Here is a 13,170-nt window from a genome sequence, read left to right on the forward strand (position 1 = left end):
TGGTGATTGGAGCCAGACCTAACCCTGGCCGTGGGCATTGCAGCCGACCCAAACCTAATTAAGAAAGATCCTGAATAAACTTGGGTGAGAGCCAAAATCACTAGCTCCTTCAATCAATATTTTTGATATAAAAATTAGCATCTGGGCTGAATAAAAGAGAACACTGTTTCATTCCACAGCTAAAAAAAAATAAACACCCTCTTGCTTCTACTCTGACCTCCTGATGTTGGATATTTTATTGATTTGTATCTGTGATAGCTTTTCAGAGCAGTTGGCTGGCAACCATCAGATTTAAGCCTCACATTTGAAGGGATTGAATGGGAATTAGGGTGACAAGTTCTACTTTAAACTCTAACTGTCACAGGCATCAGACTTTTCCAAATGGGTAAGCTGAGCTCACTGATTCTCTTATTTCTGCCTTTGTGATCCTGAAGACTTATTTTTTCATGAAGTTGGAACAAATTAAGGAATAAGTTAGGATATCTCTACCTTTTAGAGAGATTCAGTAAGTATTTACTGATTGAATCTTATGATTTCTGGGGCTGCTTAACCAAGTTATCTAGTGGAAACGGGAGTGAATTGATTGGGGCAAATAGATAAACAAATACTGGCCATGAGTTGATAATATTTGAAGCTGGTAATAGGTACATGTTGGTTCATTATACTGTTCTCTATGGTATTGTATGTTTAAAATTTTCCATTATAAAATATTTTTTAAGTAGATGGATTAGTAATATTTTTTTAAAAAGTGATTGGACTGCTGTCAGCTCAAAACAGTTCCTCCACAGGAACTGCCTTCAGCTGAATAGTGTTGTCCAAAGTAATGCCCTTCCCCACACCTAGCTTGCATCTTGTAACTAGTTGATGGCAGGAAGGACATAAAGTTTTGGCTCCCTTGCCCCATTTTGTGATGACTCTAAATGACTTTGCCAGTTGCATAGCTCCCCATGGAATTGGCTAAGGCCTTTTTTATGGTATCACAGTTTGAATGTTTCCCTTTTCAATCCTGTTCACTCACTCCATCCTAGGTATTGTACCATTGTACATGGTCTCAGTGGTGTGCTGGTAAAGGCTTAACAGCTGGCTCTTCAGACCCCTAACTTTTTTGCCAATTGCCATAGTTTAAATATTTGCAACATGATCACTTTTAAGCTACCAATGTGATGTCACTGAATGCAGAATTGGCAAGAGATAAGCACAACTCATATTTATGACAAAATACAAGCTAGCACCAGCTGCTCTTGCCAGTGTTCCTCAATGAAATTCTGAAATGGAAATCTCTACCTCAGTCTTTTTTTAGAATAATCCAAACTAAATCAATGTAAAATGATTAATTATTTTTATATCATGAATTTTGGTGTTCTGTTTATTAAACTAATATTTCACAGGCAGAATGAAATGAAATTGGTCACCTCAAATGTTTCAGTGAAACACACACACACACCACAACACTGTAAGGCAATGTCTCACAAAAATTGCTTAGAAACATTTAAAATATAGACCTTTTCACTTGCTAAACGTTATATAGCTACAAAGGGTGTTCTGAGAAAACAGATTTTAAATACATTGTTCTTACTGAGACCCAATGAAAATTGCAAAGAAATCACTAGATAAGTTCAAAATAAAATTGTTACAATTGCTGAAATTCAAAAAATATATTTAAGAATTAAGTTTTTGTCATCAGAGCTTTTAGGTTAGAGTAGGCCACTTATATTTGCTATCTCTGAAAAAAACCATGGAGGACCATTGCAAGTTTGAAAAACTGTTAAGACTTTCACCCTATTCACAAGTTCTTGTTGGAATAAATAAATAATCAAAGGTTGAAGATTTTTAAAGGGGTATGAAGAAAATAAAAGAACAAGACACCACACTCAAGAAACAAGGTGAGAAAAGGAAAAGGAACATCTTGTAGGAAATGATAGAGTGAGAGAAGGGATACATTGTCCATATGAATGGTGGTTATTATTCAACATTTGATATAATTTTTTTGTAGGAAAAGAAGATACCTGGAAAATGAAAACAAAATATCCAAATGAGTAGAAAAGGTTGGAGTAATTCATTTTACTTCAGTAGTATAAACACCCTTAACTATAAACAGAGAATGAGAACAGTTTCTGTTATGTTATTAGAGCCAATTGGTCTATCAAAACAAAAGCTCCAATAATCATCTCAAATTATGATATGGATTAGAATTACTTGGGAAGGCTCATGAAAATACAGATTCCTGAGCACTACTGCTACTCTGATTCAGTGGAAGTCTGGCATGGGATCCAGGGATTTGCATTTTATCCTAGTAAATTCTGAAGCCTGTGGTCTCTGTTAGACTGAAACTTGCTGAAAGGCAATCCAGATGGACATCAATGATACTGCAGTTTCATGATAACATTAGAAATGTGTCCATGTCATTTTATTATGCAAAACATACTTCTTAAAAATATCAGCCAGGATCCTTTATCTTGTGTTTCCCTGAAGATCATTTTTAGGACAACACCTTCCTTTTCTCTACCAACAAATCAGATTCTTCTCTCTCTACTTTTACATACTTGCTCTGTAAAGAAAAAGTGAGTGTATGTGTGCCTGTGTTTGCAAATGGGAAGTCTGTGGGTAGTAACATTCTAGTTCTTTTAGAAAATTCTCTTTCCAAAAAGAACCAACCAAAAAGACATTTTTTGGTTCTGTTATAGTTATGGAAACTCATAACTGAATAATAATCTATACTGAATTAAAGCCATGGTCTTATTCACCCAGCAGTAGAAGGCAAATTCTCAGTATTCACAATCATCCTCTTAACCAACCTCTTTCTATATAATGTGTATTATTGTGTGTACATATAAGTGTGTATATGTTACCAGCCCAGTGGGACCTGGATCCCTCCTAATGTGCTCAGGAAGCACTCCGCTTAGATTACAGTTGTTTTTATAAGTGTTTATTCAACATAGACTCTGGCAGAGATAGGTCCTTATCTTGTACACAAGAAAGTAATAAATTGCCCCAGAACTCTTGGATCTTGATGGAGAGAGAATAATCTCCCTCTGCCTCTCATGCCAGGTGGCTAAGTAATTAGTTTCCTATCATGAGTTAGAGTCAAGATCCTCCTTGAAGGTATAATGATAGTAATTCCTGCTCACAAAGACACTCCTCTCAAAGAGGGGGTGTGAAGATCACAGACATTCAGAATGTTTATTGCTTGCTATGCCTTAGGGAAGGCCCAGACCTTCTGCTGCCCTCTTTGTCTCCTGTTTCTTTTACAGGTCTGATGACATTCATGCATCTTGGAAAACTAACTAGGATCAACTTCATTTAAATGCACATTATCCAAAGAAAAGACCTACACGCCTTCCTGTCTTTGTACACTTACACAGCACATTTTCTTTGCACAAATGCTGTTTTGTTTCACCAAAGAGAATTGAAATTTAAATTATTAAAATCAGCCATTGAATGGGGCAACTGCATCTTCAGAACCCATTTTTTCTCCTTTTAAGCTAATAATACTTAAAAATGTTCATGAGAAACTTTCTTCCTCTGCTAGCAGTACTTAAAAATGTTCACGATTCACTTTTAAACAGTTGTACCTAGTAGGGGTTACAATTTCCCCATAAAAACTTTCCACAGAGATCACCTTTATCCTTTAATAAGTTTTGAGTATCTGGGCATATTGCTCCATCTAACACTGGTGCTTCGGGTTGAATTTTTATCTCAGTGCACAGCATGAAAGCTTGGGTCCATCTGTGTCACACAAAGTCAAACCTCTCTTGAAGTGATTTGTTTATAGTGTCATTTGATGGAGTGGAATGTTCTGTAACTCATTCAAACTATTACAGAAGCTTTGCTAAAAGGTCACCACTGCGCTTTAGAATTTCCAAATCTGGGCACCATCTGGGAGCTTGTTAAAGATAAGGTTTTCCACTGGCTTTTTCCATACCAACTAGATCCAATTAGCAAAGGGGTACTATTCTGGAGGAGTTCAGAGAGAGAGAGAGAGAGAAAGAGAGAGAGAGAGAGAGAGAGAGAGAGGGGGGAGAAGAGAGAAGACACTAAAGTAAATTACATTTAGTTGCCAATAGTGTGCAATTTTACTTTATACCAAATTAAAGTGCATGTGGCACACAAGAGTACAATTTAATATTAATTGGCCTAAATGGTGGGGGGGGGTCTCAGTCTTTAAAAGTTGAATAGAATTTGCTTTTAGATGTTTTGTACCAATTCTTCAAGTGTAGTCTTGAGAGTCAACTCTAAATAAAATTGAATCTCATCTTTTACTCAAAATTCAATAGGAAAGTGACAACACATTCTTTAAAGTCATGAAGACTATACATGCTAAAAATTCATTCTGCATGGCACCAAAAATGTTCAAGTTCTTCTAACTTTATGGTTTTAGTTTGGGCCTAAAATTGGCTTGTGCCTGCTTCCTACCCACTTCCTTAAGAAGCAAGCAGCTTGAATTTTTGGAACCTCAAAAGTTTAGCTATTAAACTATAGGAGACCAGTGAGACGAAAAAGGAAGTTTCCTTCAAAGATGTCTCTGGGCCCTGCTGGCTAGTTTTGCTTTATCCCTCAAAACATCAATTATGGCTTTTGAAATTTGTCTTTGGAAAAAGTCCAAATGTGGCAAATGGTAGAAGCAACATTTCTTTACCTTCCTGCCTGAACTTCCTGTGATGCGAAAGTGTTCTAGCTGGTGCTTTCGTGGGGGGGGGGCGGGGGGGGACACGAAGGTCAACTACTGCCCACCACTGTTGCCCACATCTGCAGATGGAGTAAGTAAACACATAGTGACATTTACTGAATTAAAAATCAAAACCCTTTCGATTAGAATTCCGGAAGGGGTCTGGACTAAACAGGCTGCACAGTAGCAGCGAAAACATAGGCTCATTGCCATTAAAAACATTCTAATAAGTGTGTGTGTGTACTTGTAGCAGGATACTTGGAAGGGGAGAAACTTAAAATCTGAAACCATATTTTTGTCTCTGCAGTCCTCAGTGAGAGACATTAAGAACATAACAGTATCTCCCTTGGTTCAACTAAGCTGGCTTGGAAACCAAAGTGTCCTTAGAAAGGGAGAGGATCCACTTAAATCCCATTTGAAGCAAGGAGAAAGTCTTTCTGGCAAAGTCTTTAGCTTCCTGTCAGATCCAGAAAATTTAATCAATCGTCGAGTTCAAAGCTTGTCTCGTCGTAGAGTTCCGGACGCGCTGACTTCCTGTTCCGGGAATATTTCAGCTGCAGGAGATCACCCATCTCATCCAGGGCTTCCAACACCTGTAAAGAGATTGCCTTCCATCAGTTATCTTTAAACCCCCCAGATGGATCTGCTCTCCGGCACCTCACAGAAAGCCACACTCTTCTTTTGCCAGCCTTTAGATTTCAGAGAAAAGAAGAAAGATCCAATTCATTAAGGTGTGGCGCATAAGGCAGACCTAGAGAAATGTTAGGTGCTAATTCACTTTATTTCATATTCTTTATAGTTTAACTCCACATTATGAGTGTTTCACTTATTTTAGGGGTATGAATAAAGGAATAAAAGCATCTGACCCATGCTTACCCTTTAGCTTTATTTTAATGCTTAATGACTTATAGATAAATTTGTGGAAGAAAAAGGTAAGATTGTGAATTACATTTAGATTATATTTTCATGGCACAGCAAATCAAACTGACCAAGAACAAAATGGAACACTGGGAGCTGATTAGTATTGTCCTTTCTCTCCCATGCTTGCCCCTCACCCTTATCTAGGCTCCTCCTCCCCCAGTTTTAAATACTTATCTTTATGTTCCATAGAATAATAGATTTTAAAACCACAAGGGACCCAAAACTCATTTGCTTTAATTCTCTTAATTCAGGCAGGTAAGTATACTCCCAATTTTATAAATGAAACACCTTAGATCCAAAATACACAAAATATATTTTTACTTGTAGTATATCACTAATCCTGTAGTATTGGGCATGACTTTTTACTCTGGTTCGAGCCTATTTTTCTTAACCTGTCAAATGAGGAGGAAGACAATATTAGGGTCTAATGCTTTGAAAAAGGTGAAATGGAGCTTATGGACCTTTTAGAAGTCATTTCCACCTTAATATATAATAACTCAGTTATATATAATAAATGAATATATAATCACATATTATATAATAACTCATTCTAATTTTCATGCTCCTCCAGTCATCTATATTTCTTTTTCAAGATGAATTTATTCTGTCTGGTATTATCATTGGTTGCTTGTTTATTAGTATCTCCTCTTAAACTGTTTGCTCCAGAATTTTTCATGTAGTAGACACTCAATTCGTGTTTGCTAAATTGCATTGACATCATAAGAACATTTCATTAGCTCCAAACTGATTGAGATGGCTTAGTTCTCTGATATTATTCATTCACATAAAGATTTAAATCAAAGGACAATGAAATGTGATTGGTAAATCATTAACATCTTAGATAAATGTCTGCCAGGACAGATCTGTTTTTCTAATTGATTTCCCAACAGGTTGTCAAATTGGGTTACATGTTATGATGATGAATTTGGTGGCTATGGAAAATACCATGATGCAGGCAGTTGATGCTGAAATGCCATGCTAGATTAGCGTTTGCCTTTAGAATTAGTAAATAGCAAAACATTTGGCTACATGGGCAGTCTTTTCCGTAAAGCCAAAACACTGATATGATTCAAGTATTCATTGAACTGATTTCCTGTTCTACCTACTGAGTTGATCATATTGTTGGACAGTGTTGGCATAACTGGGTTTTTTTAGTGGTGCTTTTTAAATTACCGTTATTTTTCTAAACCTCACAAGAGAGACCCAGGGAACCCTAAACTAGTTCAGTAAACAAATGGGTTCAGGATGCAAGGTACCAGTACTGGAGATTCTATTGGTATGTGTTGTACTCACCTTGTCTAACATCTCTCGTGTATGTGCTGCTGAAACACAGAACCGTGCCCTAGCTTCTGCTAGGGGAGTAGCTGGAAATCCTACGACCACCACCCCAATTTTTCTTCTTAGTAGGTGCCTTGCAAAAGCCCTAAAGAAAAAAATTAAAAAATAGGTTAACTGAGAAATGAAAAAATTATACTGCAAAAAATAATACGGCTAATTGACTTTTTCTTTTTATATAACAATTAGTAGAAGATAGTTGACATTATTAAATATCCGTCAAATACAATTCACAAAGAAATGGGACAATCACTTGGTGGCAGCAATAACTGACTTCATATTATGAGGCCTGGCCCACTCATTAAATAATCTTGAGTCCTGAGCCTCTGAGAGTGAGCAGAAAATGCTGATGTACCTGACCCTGATTTAACAAGTCTGCAATGATGTTAAATTTTTTTGTCTGCAGAATTCCTAGAAATAAAATTCAAACAGCTAACACAGGGCAATTACATAAAGAAAAAATAGATATTAAATTCATGCCTACATGTTTTAAAAACTTAATTCCAATAATACAGTATGAAAATTTCAAGAAGTCTGTATTTAATGATCATATTATAATTTGAGGACCAGAATCAGAGGGTCTGCAAGAGCCAACCCCAAGTCACATTCTCACTCCAGAGTGAAAGATTTTATTTTCCATTAAGCCAAAAGTAGGAAATAACAAGGGTTTCCTTATTTGTTTATGTGTGAATGAGTACATCCAGGTATGTTTGGGGATGGTAAAGCCATTGACTGGTTAAAAGGGGACTGGGGCAGGAGAGAGAATGTGTACGCACAGGGAGGCTGGCCAGTAGATGCAGCTTGTGGGACAAAAGTCACAAAACTGCAAAGCTTTCTGATGCAGGGTAAAAGCTTCTCAAGCTATCTCTTCACTTTTATTGCTTCTAGCCTCTTTCTTTTCCAGAGCTAATCTCAGTAAGAATTCTAGAATATCAAGCTGTCAAGATCTGTAAATTACATGCCCCAAGTGAAATATCCCCTTTTGTGCTCTTTTGTTCACTGCAGGAAACTTTAATTACTGAGTTGGGGAAACCCTTCATATCTGTTGTTAGCATTAAGAGGTTGCCAGTGTCTTATTTGAGACTGGAAGCTGATAGCATCATAGAAACCCCCCAGTCACAACTCAGGAAGGATTCTTAAACCAGTTGTGAGAGCAAACCTGCCCATTCATGCATTCCTCTCACCCTTTAGCTGCCTGCGTTTTGGTTGCCTCATGAAGGTTATCAAATTAAGCAATGGAGATTACAAGACCTACTGAACATACAGCCTTTCTGGCCCCCTGTCTTGGATAAGGCAAGATTCACCCTTTGATTTGGATGGGGAAGGGGTTACAAGCAGACGAAGCTTTCTAACTGAGAAAGCTTGAAAACAGAGACTGTTTTCTTTGTTGATCACCCTATGGAAGGCTGCCCATGGAACTACACAGGATGAGAGCTCATAATTGTCTGAGAAACAAGTCAAGGGCTTTTATCGCCAGAGTACAAACCACCTGACCCATGATCTCAGGGGCCAGTTGTTGGGACTCCCAAAGGAGAGTTTTTCACTGTCTGCGGGTTTCTCTTTGTACCAGAGGAAGTGAGTTTTGCCAAGGAATATACAGCAAACTATATGACTGTTGATTCATTAGCTAATCTGAGGCCTCCCTGGAGCACTTTTGAGCTTAACTTACACTACTAAATTTTGATTCTTTCAGTTAATGCATATAATTGCCCTGAACATTTTATATAATAAACCTCTGGGTTTGTACTGCCCAAAGGAAATCAGAGCTGGTGTAGACTGAAAGAAACTAAATTATGCAATAATAGTAATAATAATAATAAGAAGAAGAAGAAGAAATATTTGAATATGTTGCATGCAGCTTCACTGCACCTTGTGTCCCATTATTTTCTAAGTGTGTGACAAGGATCATGAAAGGAAAATGTAAGCCCTGTACCAAATGGTAAATATAATACATCCTTTCTTTTTTATTTCATCATTTTTATTGTTATTCTATTACAGTTGTCCCAATTTTCCTCCTTTGCCCTCCTCCGCCCATCCTACTTCTCACTCCCACAGTTGATTCCCACACTAAGTAAAATATACTCTTGATTATTTTAGTGCATGTTGTGTGAGTGAAATCACATTATGCTGAACTCCTGAGAGGATTCCAGCCAGAGCTATGACAGGACTTTTTTTAAAAGTTCAACTGGCTAGAGATTATATTTTCATCCCATAGTTCTTTAATAAAATCAAAAGCTTTAAAATGAGCAAATAAAAAACTGCTCATACACTAGATCATACAATTAACTCCTTGTTTCAAAAGCTTCTCTACATACAAACTTTACATTGAAGAAATATCAGAGAAAGAAATCAGGCCAAGTGGCAGGGCAACCTCTTCCCAGCACCTCCTACTAAAAATAGATGATATGATGTTTTTGTAACTGAACTGTTCATGTTTACCTAGACTACTCAGACAATTATAGTTTTTTTCATTGCAGTGATTAATGCCTTTGGATTCATCAAAGATGACTTTAAAGAGGGTTAAATCTATACCCTACATTACTTTAACGAGATGTGTATTTTTTCCCCTATGGATTAAAGCTTGAGAGGCTGTGATGTGCACTGAAAAAAGGTCTGGCTTAGGAGGCAAATGGAACTGGCTTTGAATTCTATGCTCTATTACCTACAATCTGAGTGACCCTTAGAAAGTAGTTGACTTTTGTGAGTGTTGGTGTCCTCATTGGTAAACTCGGGCTAAGTAGTCTACCTTCAGTGGATGATCATTGGGCCTAAGAGCCTTAAATAATAGATAACTGGCATTTGGCAATGTTAGTTCCTCATTAAAAACCATCTTAAATTGCCCTGGCTGGTGTGGCTCAGTGGATTGAGTGCTGGTCTGTGAACCAAAGAGTCTCCAGTTGAATTCCCAATCAGGACACATGCATGGGTTGTGGGCCCAGTTGTCAGTAGGGGGGTGAGCAAGAGACAAACACACATTGATGTTTCTCTCCTTCTCTTTCTCCCTCTCTTCCCCTCTGTCTAAAAAGCCATCTTAAGTTGAAAGACACTAGATAGTTTGCATATACTTCAGTGTTCAATATAGCATAATTGATGCAGAGTTCTGTAGATCTTTACCTGCTATTTTTTCCTGTATTAATGTAACTAAAGATTACAATAATTATTTTGGGGAGCCATGCAACCACAGTGGCTCAATCTTGCACTCAGTTGAAACTAGTAATAATCATCATTATAGCAGAATTGGAAGTAGTAGTAATAATAATGGTTACCACAGATTGACTGCTTACAGTATACCAAACAGTATTAAATGCATTGTACATATTATTCACATTATTATTAATAATAGCTAACATCGAGTAGCTTCTACTAACAGCCAATGCAAAATGCCAATAAACCTCATCTTGTTTAATCTTCATAATGGTCTTATGAATAGGTACTAGTATATTTTGTTTCAAAAATAAAAACACTGGGGCTTCAGAGGGTTGGGTAACTTGTCCAAGATTTCCCCAGCTAAGTAGAGACAGAGTCAAATTTTTTTCATTCTAAACATCTCACTACACCCTAGAGCAGAACTGTCACATGAAGCTCCCTCTCAGTTCTGTTTTTATTTTTCACATTTCCTGCTGTCCAGTCAGGACTCCTGGCATATAAAGGGTCAGGCATCTCTCTATCTGTTACTGTATGGCTGAGTTCTTCAATTTACATGCATTTGTTTTTATTCTTCATAAACTCTTCTCATTGGATTGATCCATTTCCCAATGTATTGAGATTTCAATTCCAGCTTTTATCATCACAGTCAGACCTACCCAGCACACCCACTACTGCCACCTGCCAGCATTGTGCACGTCACACTCTTAAAAAATAAAGTAAGTTGGTATTTGGTGTCTCCATTTAAACTAATGATAAGATGTTGATTGACGTGAGCTAAATGTGGAGTCTTTCTTCCCGAACACACCATTTCCCCAACTACTCGGACTAAATGTGGGACTTTTTCCTTCCCAAATCAGATGGTAAAGGGTTTTGGATTAGCTGCTACTTTAAACCACCATTGCCACCCTCCCCTGCTATTAGCACAGACGAGTATCCCGTGTGACCTTTCTGTAGCACACTGTCTTCTTGCCAGTCCAGGCACTGATCTCCTAATCCAGATCTGTGAACAGAAGGTCTAGTGGTGGGAAAGCCATGCACACTAAAGAATTCATGCATGTGTTCTAACTGCTTGGGATTCTGCTATGGTGAAATGACACACAAGTGCACTCCGAAGAATCAATCTCTGGGAACTGCTAACTCTCTCCAACCCATCACAAGGTCTCAACTAATAGTCCTGGAGCCTCTTTTGTACACCTCCAGTACTTTGCCAATCTACTCAGAGAGCCAAACAAAGTTCCAGCTACGGGGTTATGTCCATAGAGAGTCAGGATCTCTAGAATATGATAAATGTGTATTGAATGTTACTTTCCATCATGAGCTTGGTTAGACACACAAGTACGCATTCACATTCAGGAAGAATTTTTATTAACTTTCTTTTAATTACAGAGGCAATTAGTCTCTAGCAAGTTGGAGAATGGCACACATATAAAATTGTCTTTGACATACTCAGAAAAACTCATTTTTCTCTTTATGTAGTTGCTACTTATGCTCAGTTTTCAGAGTTGCAGTCAATGAAAAACAATTCCAAATAAGCTCACAGGAGAGGTATTAAAATTTGGTGTGAACAGCATGAGTTTAGGAGTGAGCTTAGTTTTGGTTTGCCACTTGGTTTTACTACTGCTTGACAAGTATGTCTTTGAGCAAGGTGTGTAACTGCTCTCAGCCTCAGTTTCCCTGCACTTAAAGTGAGGTTGCCTTCTTCTGAGAATGGCCATGGATGTCAATGGAAGAAAGCACAAAGCCTGGTAGTGTTGTTTCTAAGTATTAGGAGAAATGGTCTTCAGAAATTCTCCCCAAGAAAGATCTTACGGCAAGAGGAGGCTCAGAACCATCCTTAATTTACTGTTGAAACTTAGAGGGGATAAGTGACTCTCCTAAATTCACAGAGCTTGAAAATGGTGGGCCCTAGTACCTGTGAAAAGATCCTGTTGTTGGGCTGGCATGTAGCTTTTGAGAAGGTCTACAAGTGAATTCTGAACTTGGCCCCCTTTTCAAAGTGCATGATTGATGCCTATGCTGCAAGAGCCTCCTAGTGTCAAAAGCAGGATCTTAGATCACCTTGGGGCATTACTCTGAGAGTCTGTTGGATACTCACGCTACTTTAGCAGGTAGGTAAAGGAGCAGGGGAACAACGGGAGATTCCTCATTGCCATAGACAATGAATCCCATTTCATGCAGTCTCTGTCTGAAGTATCTTGTATTTTTTGCAAGTTGCTGTACTCTCTTTAACCCTGAAAAGAGACAGGCATGAAATCCATCAATTCCCACCAGGAAGAGGGAAGCAAAGGTCAGATTGGCTTGTCAAGCATTCCTAAGTCTTTCTGCAGGTCCACCGCATTAGCTGGGATGAGGTATAGGGCAGGAACATATCTCCTGGTGAATGGAAGGGGTCACTGGTGCCTGGGAACTTTCCTGAGCTTGGAAGACAGGACAGAGAGGCAATGGTACTGCTAGCAACTAAAGGCAGGCTAGGCTGCAGGACCACAGTAAGGTAGGGTGGTGGGGAGGGTTTCTAGCAGGAAGGAAGGAGATGAACTATCTTTTACTAGTCATCTATTGTGTATGGACTCTGCACTAAGTGTTTTAAGAATATTAATTTAAGAGAAAGAGTGACACAAGAAGTCACACACACACACACACACATACCATATCATGCTAGTTGTTGTTAGAGGCTTTTTAGCCAAGCTTAGCTGGCCCATAAAATTGCTGCTTATCCAAGTCTTTAACTGAAGAATATGTCACCCAACTTGAATTTGAAGGAGCAGCACATTCCTGGACAAGATCGGTCCAGCTGAAACCAGGACTCTTTTGTGAGGTATTTGGAGTTGGTAGAGTAATAGAGAGAAGGGAAGAGGTGGATCTCTGCTTTCCCCAAGCAGAAAAAAAATGACAGTGTTGACCCCAAACAGAAGGTCAAGCCAAGTTACATGTGTCCGTTTCCAGGTTATTGGTACTTTTGGTCAAAAGCTTATCTTCTGTCCTCAGCACATGTCCAGTGAGATGTGAGATGACAATGGAATAAAGAACAGAAAGAGTTCTGAAGACATCTGTCTACTCCAGTCCTGCTCCTAATCAGGAAAGTCAGTAAATCAGCCACGACT

The 13,170-nt window shown here is 38.3% G+C and overlaps 1 protein-coding gene across 1 annotated transcript in view; it reads right to left on the reverse strand.

Moving 5' to 3' along the window:
* Positions 1-2,073: 2,073 nt before the first annotated feature.
* SPTLC3 (serine palmitoyltransferase long chain base subunit 3) overlaps positions 2,074-13,170 on the reverse strand; it is a 141,538-nt gene continuing 130,441 nt past the window's right edge. Inside the window, exons 10-12 of the mRNA XM_037031364.1 lie at positions 12,165-12,300; positions 6,881-7,010; positions 2,074-5,259 (exon numbers count right to left, since the gene is read on the reverse strand). Coding sequence (XP_036887259.1) covers positions 5,146-5,259; positions 6,881-7,010; positions 12,165-12,300 — 380 coding nt within the window. The 3' untranslated portion in view covers positions 2,074-5,145. The remainder of the gene's footprint in view (positions 5,260-6,880; positions 7,011-12,164; positions 12,301-13,170) is intronic.

This window comes from Sturnira hondurensis, unplaced genomic scaffold, assembly GCF_014824575.4.
Source record: "Sturnira hondurensis isolate 20B ecotype Veracruz unplaced genomic scaffold, ASM1482457v3 Scaffold0001813, whole genome shotgun sequence".
Classification (NCBI taxonomy): domain Eukaryota; kingdom Metazoa; phylum Chordata; class Mammalia; order Chiroptera; family Phyllostomidae; genus Sturnira; species Sturnira hondurensis.